Here is a 24,808-nt window from a genome sequence, read left to right as displayed (position 1 = left end):
GGGGGTTCAGAGACACACAACCACCTCTATTTGTTCTTAAAACTTGTCACAACTGCATGGAATCGGCCGATACCTTTTGGTCACTTTTAGGATATTTTCTCCCACCTTTTGGAACCGACGCAGATTGAAAGCAAAGTCACGACAAACTTGGTTCAGGTAACACTTTTTACTTTCTGTTAAAATGAAAAGAGTATTCAAAGAAAAATACACAAACATTGCAACATGAAATGCATACATAAGTAAAGAATTATTTACACAGACGGCACATAATATATAATATTGTAGCTGTCAGGCAGCATCCTCGTATCTACATATTTCAACTTTTTATGTTTTTCAATAAATTAACACAGAGAAGGAGTAGTCTGCAAGTCTTTGCTCCAACAGTGGACTACTCCTTCTCTGTATGTATCTACCTTTTGTCCAGCACCAGCAATGAGCTAGATGTGCACTAGCCAGCTGCTTTTCAGTAAATTAACGACAGTAGTTTATCATACTATAGTGTCACTACATATTGTTGCAAAAATAGCTGATCCACCGGACAGAGACGATCCATTCCCAGAGAAATGGCTGATTCGAGTAGATTCAATGGACACAGGTTAGGATTCCAGCAGGCTTTTTTGGTTTTTGAGTCCAGACCAGCAGAAATCCCAGCCGTTTAAATTGAGGTTTTACTGGTCTGAGTGGAAAGTGAACAACACGTTGCGCGACGAAAGTGGCATCCAAACGACAAAGAACGTGACGTGGAGGGTGCCCGGCGACGGTGTTGCGTACCTCAAGTAAAACCCGAAAGGTAGTACATCAGGTCATTGGAAGGCTCTGGTCCCCGCCCGGCCCACAGACCAATCAGAATCCTGGGTGTCCGAGACACGGAGCATAAATCGCCCTTTTCTCTTCAGAAGAGATGCTGCTGGGGGGTAAGCCGGACTAGACCACCCCTCTTTGATCGTCGTGGGAGCGTTGGTGGAAGACGAAGGACACAGTGGTGGGCTCCCAGGAGGCCAGCAGCACAGCGTCTTTCAGGCCTTTCTTGTCACAGCAGTGGTTCCACTGGGACAGGTCGCTGGTGCAGTCAGAGCCTTCGGGCGCCGGGCGCACCTGCCGGCCGTTCACACAGCGCCGACAGCGCAACCTGGTACAACAAAACACGATTGATAATCAAATAATTACATTTTTTAAATAGGCGAAAATAGGCAATCGATGACATTGTAGATCGGCTGCTTTCATTTGAACGATGAAGAAATATAGGGATTAATGGACCACATCCATTTTCAACCTATCTTCTTATAATCGGTCCTCACTAATTCTAATTATAAGATGGCACCATTTCTGTCTTTCTCATTGGTGGGCTATAAGGTCAGAAACCTGCCTACCAATGACATCATCAGAGACGCCAAGCCTTTTTCTTCCTGGAAAGTTAGTATGAAAGTTTGCATAAAAGCTATTGCTCCTGCATATAAAAAAATAAATCACCCTCATGTGAAGTGAGGGGCGCCCACTGTAGTTGCCACATGATGTCACAGGGGGGCATTCATTAATTGTAGCTTCACTGTCTTCACTGTCACTATACATTACGAGACATGAATGCAGTGCTGCCACATCTCACGTCGTCATTTAGTGCCCTAAACAAACATTAAAAGTCCATAGACTGCCATATGACCGATGATATGAATTTCAAAAGCCATGCATTGACAATTATATCATGACACAAGTTGATATAAAATGACCACATCATAGGTTGAAAATGTCTGAAACGCTCACCCTGGCATCAATGTCTGTTTCATCAATTCCGTGCTATGAAATGGCATAAAATGGCATGTTTATAGCCTATTAAAACATTAATCCGAACCGTGCTAATCATGATGCACTGGGGGCGATGATCCGTCCCTTCCCTAGGCCTACACTACAGATCCGGACTACATCACTTCCTTGGCTTGGCTGAGCAATCTACTTATTGAGGATAAAAATTGTGATTGGCCGGAATGTGATGATGTACTGTATGATGATGGTGTCACTGGGGGTGTTGGTGAAAAGTGTTTACTTGTCATGGGTGTCACTGGGGGTGTTGGTGAAAAGTGTTTACTTGTCATGGGTGTCACTGGGGGTTAGGGCTGCCGTAATTGTCCAAAAATTGGATTCGGATATTCGTTTTAAAAACCCACGTGGATTCGAACAATTCGAGCCATTCGGATTTCGGATTTCAATTCGAGCCAATCGGATTTTTTAATAATTATATTTACACCAATACAACCTGAGACATAACATTTAAGATCGCATTGCTGGCGCAACTCTCTCTCTCCGCGCATTGGTGTTGCTGAAAACTGAGATGGAACGGTTACGGAACGCATACATTCTCCCTTCTCCAGTAAAACATTTTTCTTAAATGAGCAATCCTACCACACAGCCTTATCAAAACGAGGCACGGAGGCAGTGTTAATTCTGCTGCATTATTATTATCTGTGGACTGTGGGTCTGCTGCCGAGTGCCGACGTTATGAAACTTTTTAGCTGGCTAGCGCCTGCGCTCCGCTGTTATGCTCAAATTAGTGACCCTAAAGAATTCTGAGGCAACACGGCTGGAGACGAGGCAGCCAATCAGAACTGCGCTGCGCTGCGCTGTATAGTCTGTGTTTAGGAAATGATTTATTCTTCAATGTATGCCGTTGTCGGCGTGGCAAATATAACTAATCTACAAGCTCACAAGTCACAACGCTTACCCATGGCACCGAAAACTAATAATAATAATAAATAAATAAATATTTTTTATTATTATTTTTAATTCGAACCTTAATTTGATATATTCGGTTATTAATTATTTTTTTTGATTCGAATCTATATTCGGATATAGAATATTCGTTGGCAGCACTACTGGGGGTGTTGGTGAAAAGTGTTTACTTGTCATGGGTGTCACTGGGGGTGTTGGTGAAAAGTGTTTACTTGTCATGGGTGTCACTGGGGGTCTCCTGGTTGAGGGAGAACAGCTCTCGGAGCTCGTCGTGGCTGAAGTGTCTCTGGACATCTTGCTCCTCGTCCACCACACAGCTGCTCAGGGCCTTCTTGTGTGTCTGCCTCTGGAAGATCTTCTCCTCGATGGTCCCCGTCTGGCACACAACACACCATAATTAGAATCGAATAGTCGATTATTCGGTGGTAAAATTAAATATATATTTTTCATCCAATCAAGCATTAAAACACAGTGTTCTGAAACAACCAGCGAATAAAGGGTTTTAAGGGCCGCAATAAAACAACGACCTTTACATCCACAGCATGCACTACTGTACTACTGTACTGTTTTTTATTGTAGTTTATTTAGCTAGCTTTAGTTATAATAATCATTTTTTCTTCTGTTTTCTACATAAACACATTATAACCATATCAAATGAAATTGTAGTAAAATGCTGCGATTTGTAAAAACCCATTTACATCACTGTCGCGACATAGCTGTTTGTATTTAATAATGCTGCACGCTTGCACCTTTGTTGGATAAGCATAAAGAAAGATGAATAAGAAACATAACATCACGGCAAGACTCTACTGTAGTGCCACCAAACTGGATATAATAATGGGCAGGACGGCTACTGTACTGGATGTCACATCTCCAATCTAACCTGTTGAACAAACTACAGTAATAAACTCACCAACAGTAAGTAAAGTCAAGTATTTACACACTGTAGTTGTCCCCATTGAGCGTATGACGCTCAATCAGTTTATTAGTTTGATTCATCACAGCAGGTCTATCAGTAAAGATGATGACTCACAGAGAGCAGTCTGAATCATAGCAGGTCTATCAGTAAAGATGATGAGACTGACAGAGAGCAGTCTGTATCATAGCAGGTCTATCAGTAAAGATGATGACTCACAGAGCAGTCTGTATCATAGCAGGTCTATCAGTAAAGATGATGACTCACAGAGAGCAGTCTGTATCATAACAGGTCTATCAGTAAAGATGATGAGACTCACAGAGAGCAGTCTGTAGATGTAGCAGGTCTTCTTCTGGCCGTCTCTCCAGACGCGCGCCATGGCCTGGTCATCGTTGGCCGGGTTCCAGTCCGGGTCGAACATCACCAGGCGATTGGCCCCGATCAGGTTGAGGCCACACCCCCCTGCCTTGCTGCTCAGCATGAAGATGAACTCTGGACTCTGAAACCACAGGAAAACATGCGTTTCATTAATTGTACATGATTGTCACTCGTGTTATGTGGACAATAAGGGAGAGGACTAATAATTGCGTTAATAACTGTGTGTTTTGACATTGAAAATTAGAACATATAAATTAAAATTACATTTGTTTGCATTTTAGGCTTTGTAAACAAACACAAATATGGTGTGTGTGTGTGTGTGTGTGTATATAAACATTATGATAAGAACAATTGTAATGATCTAAAATAATTGTGATCAGGTGATTCTGTCGTCAAACTCACCGATGGACTGTTGAATCTCTCCACGATCTTGGCCCGTTTCTTGATGGACATTGTGCCGTCAAGTCGGACGTAAAGATACCTGTGACATGCAAGATGGAGATCTGTTGATCACCTCAATAAATATACAGACATACAGCTACTATGGATAGGCATTAGGCAGGCATGCATGTTTTTGTCTCAATTACCTGCGAGATCTGCACAACTTCTCAAAGAGATCCAGTGTTTGAGTGTAGTTGGACACAAGCACCACCTTGTCACTTGTTGTGCTCCTGGTATGTGCAAGGATGTAGTCCAGAACCAGCATTTTCCCTACAAGGCACAATAAGACAAATATTTAAGGATGTATAGCAGTCCAGAAGCACACTGGAAGTGATCCTTGGCAACAAACTGGCCTATGAAGTCCATCTATACGCCATGACTCATCACTGCGACATATACATCTGATCTATAAAACACGAGTTATTGCTAGTTCTGTGTTCTTTTTTGAACCCCATGCATGATGTGATATTTTCCTTACAATTTACAATTTGGGCATTTAGCAGACACTCTTAATCCTGGTGGTAATACATAAAATACATACAAATAGTCTTCAGGAATCATACGTAAGCGAAGAATCTAACAGTGGAATATCTATAATGAAACTATGCGTATACAGTACACTATAGAGTGTTATGTCTACATGCTATCTAATTTACATAAGTTGAGCCTTTGTGTGTTGTGCCACGGGCTAAGATGGAGTTCCCTTCATATTCGTCTCGCTCGTCGGGCGCATGTTTGACGTCAACGAGCACGTTGTTCAACACGTCAATGGTGACTCTGTGACATTTAGGCTGCGTCGCTCTGGACTTTGTGCAGCTGCCAGTGTGAACGCAGCATTAGTGCTGAAGGTGATAGTAGGGCTGTCACAATTACAACATTTAAGTTACGACTTAATCGTGTTATTGGAATTAAACATATATTCAGAACATATGAATAAAGATGTTCCTTTGGATGGATATGACAAATAACTTAAATATACAAAGAAATCACTCACATATTTAATATTTACACTTAAAAAAGTGAAGAAAAGAAATGCAGTAATAGCAGATCTACACATTTACAAGGTGTCACTTCTTCGCGCATTGTGAGCATGTAGATCTGGCATTTTTTCTATTTTCTAATATTTGAAAACGTATGATTTTCTTTTGCATAATATGGAAAAATAATTGTGATTACACGATCATGTAATAATTATGACAGGCCTATACCTGAAAGCTGAGGCTCCACAGCTTTAGCGTTGTTGTATCCTGCTGGAAAGAGATCCAGTGCTCCTTCAAAGCCCTCCTCGCCCTGCATACACTTCTCATAGATGAGACCTGGATCTGCATGGACATACGGACACACACTTGTAATCGATGCAGAGGTTTTAAATCATCGTGATCGAGATCAGAATGATTGTAAACACTACATTAATGTGTAGTGCTGTGCCCTCTAGGCCAGGGGTCTTCAATGTTTATCAGACCAAGGACCCCCGAGCTGAGAGAGAGATGAAGCTGCCCCCCCCCCCCCCCCCCCATTAAATATCGTATAAAATTGGGTTGCAGATTTAAATTTTTCACAGGTTTCATAGACCGCTTCAATTCATATACTTCATATACTTGACAGCATTGTCATCAGTTTATGTTAATGAGTATCCTCAGACATTTAACCACTTCAACAGTCAACACTTAGTAAACTTGACCTTTCACTCTGTACTTGGTCTGCTCTTTTCACCCAATACACTGAGCCTCTTTGCCTAAATCAGCCGATGTACAAGCTCACAAAGCCTCGATCTGTGAGGCGTTGTTCTCCTCAGGGTAGGGATATTAGCTTTCGAGTGGTTAATGCCCCTGCTCTAGGCAACAATAACATAGGATATAGAATGGTGACACAGGCTGCCCTGCTTACGATTGCAGAGCTTCTTGAGAGAGGTGATGGAGGACAGGGAGGACATGGTGATCTTGTCCTCCTGCAGGGTCTCCTGGGGTTTGGTCTGCCTCACAAACCTCTTGTACAGCTCTGTCTGGAGAGGTGTCAGCCTGCAGCACATCCAGCACAAAACACACACATTTAGCCAGTTGCAACACATCACACTAGGTTCAAACCAGCGTTGATGTTGACAGCAGATTTTGATGTTGATTTAGTCTTTTGAATAAAATTCCATTTAGTTTTAGTTGCATTTTAGTCACCTAATGTTTGTTTTTTTCTTTTCTAGTTTTAGTAAATAAATATCTACAGTTGATTTAGTCCAGGGGTTCTCAACCCTTTGTGCTGGGGACCACCACAAATACTCACGCATTGGTTGAGAACCCCTAAAATATATTTTTTGACAGACCTTGTAATGTCTGATTTATACTTGGCCTTGTGTTGAAAATAGCAGATCTACAAGCTCATAACATGTTGTAGATCTGCGCAACACCGACACACAACAAAGTATAAACTGACTTGTCTATTAGTTCTACTGGATCTCTTCTCCGCTAACCTCCCTAACACACTTTATGTATGTTCTAGCCTTCGGAACAATGAATGTCTCTTCATTCACAATAAAGGCATAAAGAGCATACCTGCAGCAGACCACGTGCTCGATTTTCACAGGCAGATACTTGGAGAGGATATCTGACGTTCTCCTTATCAAACACCTGCCAACAAAACGCATTGTGTGCTTTATCAGTCAATGTATGGGGAGTCCTAGACCTATAAATTAGTCATATTTTCATCCATAAATTGTGAAAAAGGAAAAGAGAAAATAAACTAAAACACACATAATAGGAAATATACACATAAAATCAACTTAATTTTATTTAACCACAACATAGCCAATGCATAAGCTTTGAAGAGTAAAATGCAAGGGTTCAAACATCAGAATCAAAACCAGTTGTTTTAGATATCTTAATATAACTGTCAATGTGTGGTGCGTACAGCAAAAGTGTCTTTGTGATCACCTGTTGACGACACTGATCAGCTCCTTGAGTTTGTCCTCTCCACATTGTCTGTCCTTGTCGCTTGCGTCTGAGTCTCTGCCCTTCAAAATGGGAAGCTCAAAGCGCTTCTTGAACTCCTGGGCTGTCCCTGGTATTGACAGATTGACACAGAACTAAGGGTAAGGGCACGGAATGAACGCAGCTAATCAGGCTGGAAACCAGGCTCCTCTTTTTTCCTTCTACACTAAACGCCTTTGCCACAAATAGCCGATCTACAAGCTCACGTTTTTAGATATGCTGTTTTTGGCTAAAGTTCTCCTCAGAATAGAGATGCTAGGGTTCAAGTATGTAAAAAAGGTATCCTATTACACAAAGATTTGGTGGCCCCCCTGTAGTAACTCTGAGGATCCCCTAGGGGTCCCGGAGCCCCCGCTGAAGACCCCTTGTATAGCATGGTTTGCTTACCAAGAATTCCTGCGTTAACAAAATGCACCAGACTGAAGTACTCCAGCAGGTCGTTCTGGATAGGAGTTCCAGAGATGAGAACTCTCCTCTTCACACTCATGGAGTTGAGTGCCTGATACGTCTGGTTCTCGGAGTTCTTAAGCCGGTGACCCTAGAGGCACAGCAGAGGTTCCCAAATGTTTTAGGCCGTGACCCAAAAGAGAAATGTGATGCCTCCCAAACTAGTGACAATAGCAGATCTACAAGCTCACAACACATCACAATGCAATGTGTTGTGAGCTTAACGATAAAACACACGGTATAAACCCTAGCATGAAGTAGGGGCATAAGGAGACAGATGCCTGCCGTACCTCATCACAAATGATCATTCCAACTTCTCCCTTATGCAGAACTCCTGCATGAAGTCGAAACGTCTCATAGGAGATGATCAGGATGGGTGTGTGAGCTCTCGCACTCTGCTGACACATGAAGTTCTCTGTGGAGCACAAGCAAATAGAAACAAGACCTTTAACCCTGCTAGACCTTTAACCCAAAATGAATGGGCTTTTCTTTTAGTGCAACCACAAAACTGCCGCAACTGCTATGCACTAGGCTATTATAAGGCGCAACATTCCATTATTCCATAGAAGACATGTATTGGTTTCTATGGAATCAAAATGACTGAAATCATTCGTGGAGACTGAGAACTTTAATCCAGAACGACAGCTACAGTACAGTACCTAGCTTTCTGTCGATGTCTTCCTTGGAGCCTCCGTCGATGGCGACCGGCGTGACGCGTCCTCCCAGCCACTTCGCCACCTCATTGTACCAGTTTCTGACCAGACTGGAGGGGGACACCACGATGACCTGAGGGTTGTCACCGTCATGACGTTTTAGTTGATGATTCATTGTCAAACAGTTAAACCATTTAGACCTGGAGAGCCCATGGTATACCTTTCAATGTTATACCTTTCAATCTATACCTTTCAATCTATATAGAAACATAGCATTTTGTCGCTGTTGGGATGGAAAAGATTTGGAAATTGGGATTGATGATCACTCAGGCGATGATGTAATAATTGCGTCAGGCCTAGTATAGCTCAGTGGTTCTCAACCTGTGGGTTGGGACACGCAGGGAGGTCCCCAGACTTTTTTCTTTTGGAGGGGGTCCCAGATGTTTCTATTTGTTGACATTTTGTATACTATGCCGATACATAGTCCACAATGGATTGAATACATAGGAACACAATGGAAACACAGGATCTTTCTTGTGTTCTCCTTTTAGTTGGACTGCACCTCGTTGAAATGATTCAATCAATCAAACCTAACCTAACCTTGCTGAGGTGGGGCTTGGCGTCGGGGCTCTGGCGGAGCAGTGTCCACATCAGGGCGATGCACTGCAGGGTCTTCCCCAAACCCATCTCATCAGCCATGATGCAACCGAACGAGTCCGCTATGCGCCTCCCCGTCACACACTCCCACAGGAACTTCACCCCCTGGAGGACAGGAGGAAAACCACACAGCTGGATTAATAGGCTTCATTTTCAACCCATCTTCTTTGACTGCCAACATTGATACAGTCTGTATGTCACTAACTGCATTCAGAAAATTCACCCCAAAATGAACCGGAAGCTAAATCGCCTAGAGCTAATGTGGCTAGTACCGCGTCAAAGTCATCATTGTCTCCACCAGGCCGAAGGCATGGAGTGAAAATATGTTTTGCACTCCGTCCATGTGTCCGTCTGTCCGTCTAATCTCCGGCACCGTTAACCTGGTCGATGCCAAATTTTGCACACACACTCCCTGGATGCCAACGATGAACCTCTGCCCCAAATGTATATATACGATAAATAGCTCCTGTTATAGCGCCACCAGGAGGCAGACTTTTGAAAAACACATTGTTTTATATTACTCCTCCAGATTCTGTCCAAAAATCCAGCAATCCAAGCAATATCTCTATAGTCATGTGTTCAAGCCGGATCTGTCCGATATTTCATAATCCATCCTAATTGGCTAACATTGGCTTTCAAAGTTTGCAGGATTGGCCCGTTTTGGTGCCTGGTGCAACCTATACTGTATGTTGTTCTACCTTTGATGCTGGCGCGCTCTCTGCGTCTCATCAGCAATTGCTATACATGTAGCAAGCAACATAACTTTTAATTTTTTTAAAGAGAATCAGAATTTGAAGGTTTTCAGAAACCTTAGGTCAGGCCCTAGAAAGCGTTTCCAAATTCGGCCTCAGGCATCAATGGGTATTGTAACTGCTAGGTAGCAACGATTTAGTAATGAGCCCCTAACTAACATTGACATTCATCGATGTTCTTTTACTCAAGCGAAAAGTCTGAGCACAGGACTTTTCCTTGTAACAGATTATTTCGACATTGTGGTACTGTCATTTTTACTCAAGTAATAAAGGAGTACTTTTACCTCTCTCTGGTGAGGTCGCAGGACGTTTCCTAACACTGGGTCGACAACGACATGAACCGGGAGCTTTTCCCTGAAAACACACACACAACGCCAGTTGAATGTACAATGAAAAATAGCCGATATAATAGCATACCGTATAATAGTCCCCAAAAAACACTGTTTGGAACTCACTTGTCGAGTTTGAGGAGGTCATGAGCGCTCACCACCGGAGGTTCATACAGAATCAGAGCGCCTTCGGCGTACGGGTCGTGGAGGGATCTCCTCACCCCCGCACGCTTTAGGCCCAACGCCCTGACTCCAAGAGCACCTGGCAACACGATACACACACAACTCTTAATTATTGTCTCATTGTAAGGTGGAAACCTTGAATGTTCATCAAAACCGTTACTTTTCAGGAAATAAACAGTGTTCCAATGGATCCAATGTAGTGATTTAGTCACAATACTTTCATTGGTGTATGTAACTTTTGCAGATTTAATGGCTTTCTTTCACTTTCAAAATGTTTGGAAAATAGTGAAACAAGCTCACATGTGACAGTGTAGTGTCGCTATTGACATTATTCAATAATGTAATTTACAGAACTTGCATCATTTACTGCATAATTACTTCACTTTACACACTATAATGTCAATTGATACTTGTGTACTCACAGACTAGACTAGAATTCTAACATCATAATGTACCTGTGTAATTTGCAATAGGGATTTTAAACGGCTTGGAGAGAATACTTCGAATAAATGCTTCCTGTTGAAAGAAAATAGAAAATAACAAAATATTATTGATGACAATAATAAGATTTGACACCCAAGAACATAATACTAGCCTATAAGACACCAAACGAGCATAATGTAAATATATATATATATTACAGACGAAGTACATGATAAAATTACATGATGATAATGATATTTAGTAGCCTACAACATGGTACAACGTACATGTTTGCTTGCATCCACACACAGAGGCAGGTTCAGCAGTTGTGTCAGTGGTTTCCTAAAAGGAGAGATGTACTTCTCTCTGCTTTCACCACCACTTTTCTTCTTCCTTTTGCTCTGTAAAACAATTTGATTAAATGTTTCAATATAATGTTTCAATAATAACATTTTTAAACTTACATTTCAAACTTCTATAACGATTAATAGCAGATCTACAAGCTCACAATGTGCCATATTGGTATTATCGGTAACATTGTTACAAAAAAGATTTACAAACACATTTTGATGTTATCTGATTTAGATTTTTTGTTTTTAAGGAATATCTTTGATTTTTCTTTCCTGACTATAATGAAATGCCTAAAATAGGGCAATAATCATCTTCATCTAGCAGCAAGTTGAAGTGACGTGTGTATTCTATGTTGAATGAAAGGTTGATTAAAAATATGATGCTGGTGACAACCAGATACTAAAAAGAAATCACACTCATGTGAAGTGAGGGTCGCTCTTATCATCATACATCATCACATTCCGTGCTCAGCCAATCAAATCATCACATCCCATGGTTCACACAGAGACACAAAGCTGGGCATACGAGGGGATAGCACCCCTCAACAATCCCTACTCACATCCTCTTGGCTCCAGTCTTCATCTTCAGAAGAATCTCCAGCTTGTTTGCTTTTGGCAACTTGACTGGGAGCCAGGCTTCTTCTCTGGAGGCGCAGGGAAACACAACGTTAGATGAAATAGCCTATCTACAAACTTGACTTGTTGCAAGCGTCTATTCTATTTTTTTTTATAACTGTTCATTAATCATAATTGAGGCAAAGGTTTGAAATAATGGTGATATTGAAGTCATATGGCCCACAAGGCGTCACAAGGTCACATTATAACTTCATGTGTTCATGTTCTTACCATGTTGTCTTTCTAGATGAGTTCCTTCTAAACGTCAAGCCTCCCTCCACACCAGCACACTGAAAATTGGAGATCAATCATAATAATCAGTGTTGATGATAACACGTCATATGAAAACATAATCACAATCATATTCATAATAAATAAATATGATAATAAACATGAAAAAGGCAGTGATCTGAGCACTCAAAAAGGAGGAGAGGGTGGATAAAAATCAAGGTACTTTATTAGAAGTTAAACAAGTTTTCACTCACAGGAGTCTTCAACAGGGCAGGTATGTCGCATAATAATAAACATGTTCATATAAAATAAACAATGAAAGAGGATCAATAAATCACAACACTGATTCACTGTCCTCCTTTGCTTCTCTGAATCGTGTCAATCTCCTTGCCTCCCCACACTTTAAAAGAACGCTTCTTCAGCTATTTTCAACCTTAACTTCTATATTAATGGTCCTCCTCACACCATTTCTACACACTCTGTTAGTGGGCTGTGGACAGTTCCGAAACATGCCTACCAGTCAGAGTGGTGACAGCCCTAATTAGGTAGCATTTACAGTAGGCCTACACCTGTGAGAAACACCTTAGCTGCCTGTGAAAGGCAGACCACTACAGTACCAAAACCATTTCTGTTTCTGTCCATGTTGGTGGATGGAATGACAGAACAAAAGATCTCCACAAACTGTTGACCTTTCACAGCAATAATAATAGACCAGGCATAACCTTAGAGTATATATACATACATATATTCATATATACTCTAAGGGCATAACCCACTAGGGGTCCATGGACCCCACTTTGAGAACCACACTGACACTGGTCTAAGTATTGGTATAGAACAGGTATAGCTCTGGTCCATATCTCTAATGCCGTGCAGGACGCTATGGACGAATTGAACATGGTGGATCCAACAAGTTTCATGGTGTTGTTCACAGTGCTTGAAATGTACTGTAATTCTCCAAAACTGTTAATAAATTCTTCAATCAATCAATCACTCACTCTTCGGATGTTCAATGTTGATCACTCTTGTACGTTGTAACTGACTAACATCACTTGATGAACACTTGATGATCCTCCTGTTTTAAGCAAAGATCACTAGTTTTTTATTTTCATTTTGAATTTCGTTCTCCTCAGACGCATCGTTCAGTTCACTGCAATGAAAATGAATCCACCACATAATGCATGTTACTGCAGTAAGCGCTTGTATATGTACGACGTAAACAAAACAATGTTAACTGGTATTAAGGGTTTACTTTCTAGTAAATAAACGTATGAAATAAATATGTACTACCGCCTTCTCTTCATGTTTACATTCGTTGGCAGAGCGCGCGTCGCGGGACGTTACGGAAGCCCTGAAGGTGCAAATGAGGTGACTTACTACTTCGCCTGGTTTCTATTTGCTGTTCAGTGCGCACATCCGATGTTGAGCCCGCCTACTGTTTCGAAAATCAATGAAATTACACAAACGGTTTCCGTTTCCGCTACAGACCGGATCTGCATTTGGAAAGTCATTCCAAACCAAACCAATTGGGTTTTGTTTGTATTAGAAGTTGAAGTTACGCCCACGCGGGTGGCGCTTTCCTTGGCTACTAATAGTTGCCCCGCCCTACTAGTAGTAGCTGGCTAATAAAACGAGCGCACCTTGGAAATAGTCACCTATGAATACAATATCAATAGCCACCTGTTAATGTTGCGCGTGTACCTTGACATTATAATGTGTTAATAAAATAAATAAGGCCTTGTGTGTGGGATACATCCCTTGTCTGTAAACGACGTCACATACTAAGTTAGTAAAACCTGGAGCAGCCATCAGCTCCAAATAACCAAAGTGATACTCTGACGCCACCTGGTGGAGGAATTAAGAAATGCTCACCACGAAGTTGTTAATGTTCAGTAACTGTGGTCTCCATGTCTCTCCAGATCTTTAGTGAACATAAAATACATTTTCAAACTGACATTTTCGGGTTGTGATACCAGTGTCATCCAACCGGGTGAGAGAACTCACACAGAACATAGGGTGAAGTTGGAACTTCATTGGAAGTGATATGAAACAAATGAGCAGTCAGACACAATTGGAAGTGGAACACAAGCTGAGAAGCTCTGTGCGACCAGTGTTTAGATTAGATGAACTAATTATATACATTCCCAAGTTGTTGTTTTTTTTGTTGTTTTTTTATCATCAAGATATGCTTGTTTTTATGACATGAACTGACATGCACTTTTGGGATAGTTTACCCCCACGCCCAAAAAAAATACTTTAAATTCCTGGGCATCCGGAGGCTCTGGCCTGGTTGTCACAGGTTTGATTCCAGGCCAGGCCAGCAATGTGTTGATGTTTGTCCCTGAGCAAGACTCTATAATAAACCCCAAGCTCTGGCTCCCAAAGCAAATGGCTGCTCACTTCTGTTATAGTTATAGGATGGGTAAATGGGTAAAACACACACACACACACACACACATTATTAAGGTGTGGAAAAAGGTTTATTTTTTTCATTTTTTTCTGGAAATCTTGAAAATAAAATAAACAATTGTGGGAAGTTGTGGACAAATAAGTGTACAACAAATACCCGTGGCCCATACAAAATCGTCCACAAGCCAAAAATGGATCACGTCACCAAGTTTGGTCAACACAATGTCACAGACATATTACTGCTGTGGCCTGCCATGGTGTCAGTGGATCTGTAGATACCGGTACATCATAAAGTCACATGACACTGATGTGGTCGGCCATGGTGTCAGTGGATCTCCAGTCATCCAGTATAAAGTCACAGACTGCACGCAGAGCACTCAGAGCAGAGCTTGTGGTGTGCTGGTCCCGGTCCCAGGGGTTTCTCCGCAGGTCCAGGGTCACTCTCTGCGCTACTGGGGGATTCTGCTGTAGACGCTGTGCAAACTCCAACAGGTCAGCAGCCTGGATGAAGTTAGAGCTGTTCTCCATGGGCAAAACAAAAAACAAGAAAATAAAAGAATACAAAATAAGTACACAAAACAACAGAATGTATTGTACTGTATATGCCATGCTAGGGCAATCAGGCAGGCGAAAACAACAAAATATCTAAATCAATATTAGTCTGATTTTACTTTGCTACAATGGTGGCATACAAAAATAGATGATTTACAAACTCACATTGCAACTGAGACGGTCTATAATATAGACATTCTCACTACAAGTTGCACATTAAATAATTCAATTGTGAACACTTGCCTGATGTCCAGCGTTGTGATAGTGCTTTGTGAAGTTCCAGCATACAATTCTGCCAATGTGGAGACATTCTTCGCTGTAGACACAACGCATTGATTTTTATTGATTTCTGTTGAATGGCTTTGTTTATAGTTTTGTTCATGAGTTATAATCACTGTACAGACGTAATCAAGATACACAGTAGTTGCCCCCAGTTCAAATATGATTATTTTGGGGGCCTGAAAAGGTAGCGAACCACTGGCCTGTGGCTTACCGAGGCGGTTTTGTGCCAGGCTGAGTGAACGCAGTGATGAGGCTCTCTTCACACAGTCCACCAGCTGTCTCAAAGCACGCTCCTTGTCACTGCACCGCTCCAGTAGACGACAGTCCCTCAGCGACAACTCTGAAAAGAGGCACACACAAGTTGACACAACACACGTGTCAATTACTTTCACCGTTTCTCAACTTCTATAGGGCCAACCAAATCCCGAATAGCTATCTATATCCAGGTCCCTTACACCGGTCCAAAAAGTAGTTTAAGTTAATTGATGTATCTGTCTGTTATGTCCTAAAGCTGCCATAAGCAATAATATGTCAAGATTTTAATTACTTTTTTTATTTATTTTTATTTTGGCCAGCCAGCAATGAGTAAAACGCTCATGGTCATTAAAATTTCGACATATTATTGCTTATAGCTACTTTAATGAAAACAAATACGTATATAAAAAAAATATTTGTTTAACTTTAATGTTAAAATTAATGTTGGTGTAATTTTCTGTTTCTTACATAATTTACAAAACATCTCACGGATACCATTTAAGATACTTTACATTAAACTGGACTGTTAGAATTATTATTAGCCCACTTTAGGGGACAGAGAAAATAAATACATTTAAAAAATAAATAAATAATAATAAAGAAAAGGAAAGAAATAAATAGCCAGGGATGCCATTGCATTGTTATTTACTGTTAAACAGCTATAAATATATATTGGAACACTGGCCACTTACTTTGTCAGACAGCAATCAACTGAAATGGTGTTTTCTAGCTGGCCAACTAATTTGCTAAATGAAAACGGTGGTTCAACCAATCACAGATACAACTAGTAGCAACCGTTTGTCAGAAAGTAATTAAAATGTGACTTTTGGCATAAAAATACACAAACATGGATTTAAAAAAGTTATGCCCAATTATGTCCAGGGATACACTCTAAAAGTGAAAAACACACTGTCTTACCTTGTAACATAGTACATGTAGTCAGTACATGCAGTACATCAGGTAGACAATCAGCCATGTTCACATCCTCCAAGTGGAGCTTCTTCAAGTGTCCACTTGACTCTGAACAAATAATGATCACACTGTATTACTGACAGCACAGGCTGGAGGTTTAAGTGGTTGAATGTCTGAAATTGCACATTAACATGAATCCAACATATTAATACAAAAGAAGATGTGTAAACAGGAAAACAAAAGAAAACATTAAATGAACATTGTTGATAGAGCTGTCAAACAAGTCTATGAAGTTATCTATGGAATCTATTGAAAAGGTTTAATCTGCAACACAATGTAATACCATGGAGTCCCTGCTTCATCTCTCTCTCAGCTAAGGGGTCTTTGAAAAAGAAAATAAAAAAGACCCCTGGTCTAGCCTGATGTCTAGTGTATATACTGGTGGTGTTGATGGCCAGGTTACAGTACCTGTGATGCAGCGTAAGAGCAGTGTGTTTGAAGAGCCACTGGGCATCCGGAGTCCTGAGAGATGCAGTGATACGAGCTGTGGACATCTCTTCAACAGACATGTCACATGACCTACGTCGATCTCCACCTGAGCTACTTTCACTGACAGGTGAGACAGAGAGAGTTCTGTAGCGCGCGCGCACACACACACACACACACACACACACACACACAGTCACACACGCACACACAGTGTTTATCCTCGACTGCAACGATATCAAATTTGGTCTTTGGTTGTTTTTACACACCTGCGTCAGACAAGGCACTGGTGGTTGGATGTAGTGTGGGGTTCTCCGGCATGGGGTGAAACTCCACCCATAGGGCGGTGAGGGCAGGGCACACGTCCAGCAGGGTCTTCATGTAGGAGGGGTGTGGCAGAACTCCCAGCATGCTCAGCTCAGTTAGACTGCTGCCGCTCGTCGCACACAGCTGTTCGAGACTCCTCAGCAAGGTGGCCAGCACAGCACCTCTGCACACCGCTTAACACACACGCACATTTGTATAGTTAACCACCAAGTAACTAAACCAATATCCGATCCCGATCCGATTCCGATCATTTGAAAATGACGTGATCGGCCTAATTAGAATCAAATAAGCTATCCCAAAGTCACAATAGGCTGACATGGCAATACTGCAGTGGAATTTATTTGACAATAAATGACTAAAACTAGCAATTGGTTTTAAACCAGTCTAAAAGTAGTAGTCTAAAACTAGTAAAAAAAAAGAAATCTACTTACAGTGAGTGTGCAGGGACAGAGACTGAAGGCTCAGCCATGTTGGCAGCAGTGGAGTCAGAATGCTGATGACATCCTGGGCACACTCCCTGAGCTGCAGTGAATGGATGTGTCCCCGGGGACACACCGGTGGCATCGCAGTCGTTGCCCAAACCTCCTCCTCAGGTTCCAATTTGGGACGTTTACGTGGCACGACGTGGGCTGCCTCCTCGTCAGGCTCCTGGGGGTGCGGGCCACTCTCACCTGAAAGGGTACAACATTTAATAATCAAGCCAGTCAATTTAATAAATTATGAAAATCTAGTCCTATATTGTGCTAATCATAGAAATGGTTTAGTTTAGTTAATTTCAGTCAATTTTGTGGTAACATAGTTTTGGACAAAAAGGCTATAGGTATAAAGCTATAGCGTATTAAGTTTATTATTATTATTACCCTTTTACAAAACAGTGAAAAAATGTAATGGAAAAAATGGAGAGAAAAGACAAAAAACTAACAAAAAAAGAAAAGTAAAAGATACTTTTGTACATGCTCTACTGTACAAGTATATCATGCTGTAATAAATAAGTGAATCATACAGAAGGCAGTGGTTTGTGTTGTGTATGTTTTGTATGGTCACTCACCATAATATTTGCAGGATAAACACTGATGTAACAAAGCTGTGCCGTGACTAGTATCATAGCAGATAGCCTGGCTTGGCCATACAAATATCACAATCCGTCGAGGGCTATTTTGCACCGGCAGATTTGCGTCTGGCCACTGCAAGGCTACATACTAGCAGACCCATGAATAGTGTTTGTGCCAAGAGTGGTGTGGCCCCCGGTGTGACTATTCTCATTGCAGTCTCTCTGAACAGTGTCTGTGTGTCACGTTTGGTAAGGATTGGAGCAACGGCGCGCCTGGCAAGTCCGGATGTTACACGTGTGGCGTCCACCGATCACCAGGCAATTTTAATACAGGATAGATGCATATTAAGAAGCAGCAGATCTACAAGATCACCTGCAGCAGGTGCGTTGATGCCTGTCCGCCAATTACACATCACGTGGCAGCTGGACGCTCTGTCCTGAAGCATCCAGGACACAACCTCCGCATCCTGAATGAATCATGAATGAATACATGGATTATTGATTGTTTTACAATGATTATACAATGTTTACATTGATTATTCTATTGATTATTTCACAATGATTATACAATGATTATTCATTATAATATAATTAGAGTCATTTGTAACACCAAGGAAGCGGCCCAAGTTCTTTCCAATATGGCTGCTTATGTGCATAGGGCCTGTGACAGCATAGAAAAACCTAGATGCCTCATTGGCCGCTGCAGTTCATTAGAGGGACCTGTAATGCACGGGAAGGACGAAGTGCGAAAGGCACGCTGCCACTACTGGCCAATCACAGAGGGACCCATCAATTCAATTCAAATTAGCTTTATTGCCATGAGAAAACAAATGTTTACATTTCCTTGGATTGGCCTACCGAACGTCCCCTTCTGTTACGCATGTGGAAGCTTGGCAAGCTTTTGCGTGCGTCACAGAAGGAAGCTCGTCTTCCCTCGAGATACAGATTCCCCACAGCCGAAGGAGGCGTCTGTCTACCTTTCTATGTCTATGTGTAACAGTCCTACTAACCTGATTATGTATGACGAGTTGTGTGGCTTTGCCATGGTCCAGCAGTCGATGCAAGACGTATAGAATGCAGTCACACTGCCCCCTGGTGGCCACTAAATGCTGCTTGACCTCCACACACTGTACCATCCTCTCCAAGCTGTCCAGCAGGGTATTCTGCTCAGCACCCAGGCTCAGCAGGTACCTGCAGCAGTGGGAGGAAGACTTCAGTAAACGTAACGATGCCAGCAGTGGTGGAAAAAGTACTCACATTGTTAAAGTATCAAAAGTAGAAAGTACTCATTATGCAGAATGTCCCATTTCACAACTTTTAAAATGTAAACATTGTATTAAAATGTTTTGAAAATAGCAGATCAACAAGCTGTAGATCGGTTATTTTCAATTGGCTGAAATGTATATAGCGTTGAAGTGGGTAATGCATGTTTTGTAATAATAACACCTAAATCTACAAAGTAACTTTTTATATCATTGTCATATCATTGTAGTGTAGTAAAAGTCTAATATTTGCAAACCTGGAGGGCTTGACATGGAATCGTGTGAGGTATTTGGCTATCACCAGGAGAAGGGAATTGACGTTGACTTTTGGGAGGTGTTTGGTGACGCCTTGGTTCCTGTAACCGTAGAAAACCAAGCAAAACAGTTTGTCCATGGCTTCCTTTTTACATTCCTCCTCTGTGTGGAAGTCCATGGCCTGGAACACACCATTCACACGTTAAAATGAGCATATCTTATAGCAGTGGTTCCCAAAGTTCTATCTCAAGACCCAAAAAATAAATTAGATGTTTTATTGTCTTTTTTATGTGCACTTTTTTGACAAAATATAGGTCAAAACATGGATAATGGGTGGTCTAGGAAAAATGCCAAAGATGTGCCATTGTTTAACCTTTCTTACAGCGACGTCCCACCCGTTAGGACTACTATAGGACTACTATTTGTGATATAATGTGTTGGCTAAACAGCAGAATACTTACATGACGACGTCCCCAGATATCTTGCAGTATTGCAATCCATGCTGAGTAGGTTGATATACCTAAAGTCAAGGAGACACATGTGACACACAGCTCGGCCAATCCATGAAGCCAGTGGTTTGGGTAGGCTCAATCCAAACCGGATCGTGTCAAACCAGATACATGATCTCACATGATCTAAATGTCTCAATTGACATGACAAAAGAGCGAGAAGACAATCAATCCACCATGGCATGAACCCAATGTCAGGCAGCCTTCTGATTGGTCCAGTCACTATACAGCAAGGTCAGTCAGTGGATAGAGACGATTTTTGTCCAACCAAGCAACAGCAACCAGGTGGGACTTGATAATGGGTCAATTGTATGAGTTATATTGTATTAACATACTCTACCAAACAGATTGGAGTTGGACAACATTTTATTCACAAAAAAATGAATTACAGAAGCTTTAAATACAACCAGTCGTCTTACTGGCGACCTCGCCCTAAAGGGCATAAACGCATCCGCCTGGGTGACAGCAGACTGCTGGGCGCAATTCCACAGGTTCATGTACTTTTTATTTGCATTGTAATCCCCATAGGGGGATTTTAGGCCGCCTCATATAAGAACTGTGTTTGAAAAATAAACAAATCATCCAGGCCGCTTCACTCATATGAATATCAACTGACTGAGAGAAAACGCTATTGTTACTGCTACTGAATTAGTTATATTTTCGCTAGAAACAGACTGTATCATATATGAGTGACTGACTGTCGCAAACGATACAGGGACACCTCCCTGACAATAACACAGAGACAGCTTGTTTCTTTTTGGACCACACAACGCTTATATGAAACGATTTTAAGATGAGCCGATGTTATTTATTCTCCATAGAGAAATTACTTCCGTGAACCAGGGGAATCGAGGGGACGAGCGAGTGACGTCAGGACTTCAGCGCTCTATATGGGCAGGACTGAAGGCATGATGTCACGAGGTGTGAGCAAATATGGAGGCATGATGTCACGAGGCGTGATTATATGGAGGCATGATATCACAAAGCGTGACCATATATAGAGGTTTGATGTCATGAGGCATGACAATATATGGAGGCGTGACTAACGGAAGAGAGTGTGACTAAAGGGAGATGTAGGTTTTCATAGTAAAGTGGTACAGTGCCAGTCATGGCGCAGAGCTAATTAAGTAAGATAATTATAAAGCACCTTTTGAAACAATTGGTGTTCATTGGTGAAGACCTTATGTGCTATCCAGCACGAAGAGGATTAAGTAAGTAAGTTTTGAAGCAATGCTACAAGCTTACCTCTATCATTTAGAGCTGGCTGGAGTCTTTCCAGGTCAATGATGTTCAGATGAGGCAACAGGTCCTTAATGAGGGACGTTGGAAGCTCTGAAAGTCAAAGATTTGTATTAGTGCAAATACTAGTTCCAGAATCGATAAAAATACATCTACAAGAGTCTAAATCTTCTTAGGCTACAAAAATATATAAAATATTGTGAGCTGTTTTCTCATTTTGACCTATGAGATTTTGAAGTTGATTATCTTTGCCCATGACACTTTCAGAAGGTTCCCCCCTTCCACCATGCCCATATCATTCCATCATCTCAGATTGATTTTTACATCTGAAACATTTTCTAAATATGAATTTAAGCACATGCTACTTCTATCACATTTACTTCAGTGTTAAATGGTAATATTGTGGACCACTGGACCATTAGAGCAAATGTATTTGAAATGTTTCATGCCGATTCATCGTTATATTGTGTCTTGATTATTTGATTAATCTAAAAAGTAATCAATCATTTGGGGGTGTTTTTGCACATAAGTGATGCAGGCATACAGTATGAGTGTGCCTGCATCACATACATACATTCTACCTACCTATACCTATACCCATCACGTACCAAGCAGAGCTTTCAGATCCATTTCCAACAATCAATCAATATACAATAAATAGCAATAGCTAGGGGTCCAATAATTAATCTAACAAATGTTTAAATCCCTACTTTGGGCATGTAATAATCGTGAAGAAAAAATGGGGAAAAAATCAATGGTAGCCTACAACTATAGTTAGCCCGAATTCCACTCTCCGAGTGAGGTTGGAGATAAACATAAATTATTATAGTTCCGTTTGGATTTGGAACCTCACTCGGAGCTACAATAATCAATAGTTAGCACTCACCCAGCAGAGCTTTCATATCCACATGGCTGAGATGCTGGCTGGCAGCATTCATACACAACAGTTTGAGACTGAGCACACATGGCGTGTTGTTGACTGCTGCCTGTCTGCTCTGGATGTCTGCAGCATAAACCTCATGCATCCTCATCATCTCTCACACCGCCGTAATTACAACTGCAATGTTACAGTTCTGCTGACACTGCAGAACTATACAACACCACACCACCTTGTTTGTTTGTTTGTTTACTTTACACTTCTGAATGAAACTGCTAACAGAGTAGGCTACATTACTACAACACCAACAACACTGTCTGGCAAAGGAGCCAAAACATGGACCATTGGACCAATGTACTTCCGGTAGTGCACTTCAGAGTAAGAGTCTGTTTCACGAATCAATTAATGAAAACGTGCATATCCACGGATATCCTAAACCGTGCATATCCCAAGCCATGCATGACTATGACTAAACATTTTTAAATTACTCCTAAACATTTTGCCAAACATCACACTCTCCTATCCTCCTGGTGGAGACCTGCATGTGCCCAGGCCAGAAGGGCACTTTTTCTAGTTAATTTCTGCATCTCTCTGCTACCTGAACAGCCCATGGTCCAGCCTCCACCTGGGGGCTTAGGCCGGGGTGCCGGGAGTTTCCTCCTCCTGGCTACGCTAGTCTGCCAAAATGTTATTTGTAGGCCTACCCATATAAACTTAACATTTTAAATTGATTTATTATAGACTCATTCCCAGAAAATCACATACTTTAACCTCTTGAGCCCCATTGTCCACCTCATGAACAGCTCTCAGCGGGTAAATGGAGACCCAATTGAGTTCCAACTCCGATGTTTTTTATTTCCCCCCCTGGACCCCCCTGGGGTTAAACTGAATAGAGAAAATTCATCTTAAGACCACTGTTTTCTTGTCTTTGGTAATGCGTTGTTGCCAATGTTCATATCAATTGCACTGATCGAGTTAAGCAATTGGGATAGCAAATATGAATGATTAAAATCGGGTGTGAGAAAAATAAGGTCCCACTTGATTTAACAATTACCGGTAGTTGTCAATATTGTAAACCAACCACTAGAGGTCAGAATTGAACAAGTGTTATCTCAAGTGAACTTGCCAAGATACAATAGTGCAATAAATGTAGTGGAATAAAATGTAGGCATTTGGAGAAGGATTCAAAACAGTTTCTCTCTCTCCATCAATTAAATGTATTTTATTTTGTATTGTATTGGCATGAGAAAACATACCTTTACTTTGCCAAAGAAAAAGTGGAACAAAAAAATCAAGATCAATGTATGTACAAATAAATATTGAATATAAATAGGAATAAAATAAAGGACAAACAGAGCTGTGTTACATTAACACTTTGAGTAATACTATAAAAAGATTGTTCATTTTCTCTCTCTCTCTCTCTCTCTCTCTCTCTCTCTCTCTCTCTCTCTCTCTCTCTCTCTCTCTCTCCCCCCCCCCCCTAGTTTAAATTAGTTTAGCCTATCTGCACTTGTAGTTAATTGGAAAAATGCTGTTTCAGGACAGTTTTGAAAGAAGCCGGTTATTTAATGGACGATGTCAGGGCATTATTATTATTTTATTTTTTTACTATAGGGAATTAGGGATAAAGATCTGAGGAGCGTCTTAAATTCCAAATTGAAGTACAATCTTTCCCCGAATTTCATTCTTATTGTATTGTTATTTTTGCTTGTCTATTTTCCCCATGCATTGTCTGTTTGTACAGGTATGTGCTGGTTGATTACCTGATTTCTCTGTACTATTTCCCCTGGTTTGTGCTAAATTTGGGGACTACCAGACTGTACCTGTGCTTCCTCTGGTGTTTTGGCTGTGGCTGTCTTTTACCCTGAGCCATCCCACACTAGCAAAGTGTGTTGGAATTAGGTGGGTTATAGACTTATGTCAGAGTATCATATATCATATGTCATATCAGTTTGTTTAGGGAGGTCTGAAGCTTAGACATTGGAGAACCAAGAGGTGCATGCAAGTATAATCAAAAGTTATTTATTTTAACCTAGATACTAACAGATTATTGTAAGCTATGCTTATTTACTGAGAGCCACTAGAACGGATATGAGCGAAATCAACTTGTGCATCCCAGGAGGCTTTGGAGTTTGGACAGAGGACCTTTGGGATGTTAAAGTAAGATAGAAATGGAAACTGTTTGACACACTTGCTGGATCATAAAACACACAGCGGGATAACTGGGGGGAGGGATGGGGTGAGGGAGAAAAAAATAAATAAAAATGGTATGTTCAAACTGTACTAAATTGTTGATGCCTACTACCAATAAACATATA

General features: G+C 41.2%; 2 protein-coding genes across 4 annotated transcripts; both read right to left on the bottom strand.

The window, feature by feature from the left end:
• Window positions 1-86: 86 nt before the first annotated feature.
• Window positions 87-13,370, bottom strand: rad54l (RAD54 like). Its single transcript, XM_080785149.1, has 20 exons — window positions 13,073-13,370; window positions 12,075-12,133; window positions 11,789-11,872; window positions 11,166-11,279; window positions 10,911-10,971; window positions 10,399-10,534; window positions 10,228-10,297; window positions 9,135-9,296; window positions 8,541-8,667; window positions 8,172-8,296; window positions 7,822-7,972; window positions 7,378-7,504; window positions 7,000-7,074; window positions 6,344-6,474; window positions 5,665-5,778; window positions 4,603-4,726; window positions 4,418-4,496; window positions 3,957-4,136; window positions 2,934-3,097; window positions 87-1,129 (listed from the first exon to the last, which is right to left on the bottom strand). Exons 2-20 carry the CDS (start codon window positions 12,075-12,077, stop codon window positions 925-927), a joined length of 2,232 nt encoding a protein of 743 aa, XP_080641275.1. The 5' UTR covers window positions 12,078-12,133; window positions 13,073-13,370; the 3' UTR covers window positions 87-924.
• A 975-nt stretch (window positions 13,371-14,345) lies between these two features.
• LOC308330759 (leucine-rich repeat-containing protein 41-like) lies at window positions 14,346-22,783 on the bottom strand. Of its 3 annotated transcripts, none has more exons than XM_080785757.1 (13): window positions 22,500-22,783; window positions 21,620-21,706; window positions 20,327-20,385; window positions 19,868-20,046; window positions 19,359-19,539; window positions 18,722-18,815; window positions 17,729-17,968; window positions 17,240-17,470; window positions 16,953-17,117; window positions 16,491-16,592; window positions 15,529-15,657; window positions 15,279-15,351; window positions 14,346-15,000 (listed from the first exon to the last, which is right to left on the bottom strand). In XM_080785757.1, exons 1-13 carry the CDS (start codon window positions 22,645-22,647, stop codon window positions 14,778-14,780), a joined length of 1,911 nt encoding a protein of 636 aa, XP_080641883.1. In that variant the 5' UTR covers window positions 22,648-22,783; the 3' UTR covers window positions 14,346-14,777. The 3 variants fall into 3 exon arrangements, with proteins under 3 accessions (XP_080641883.1, XP_080641884.1, XP_080641885.1); XM_080785758.1 differs by having other exon boundaries at window positions 16,953-17,084; XM_080785759.1 differs by having other exon boundaries at window positions 19,868-19,966; window positions 22,500-22,555.
• Between the last annotated feature and the right edge of the window lie 2,025 nt (window positions 22,784-24,808).

This window comes from Protomyctophum bolini, assembly GCF_963924005.1.
Source record: "Protomyctophum bolini genome assembly, chromosome: 16".
In the NCBI taxonomy this organism is placed as follows: domain Eukaryota; kingdom Metazoa; phylum Chordata; class Actinopteri; order Myctophiformes; family Myctophidae; genus Protomyctophum; species Protomyctophum bolini.
Note: the sequence above shows the minus strand (reverse complement) of the source record. Positions and strands in the feature narration are given on the sequence as shown.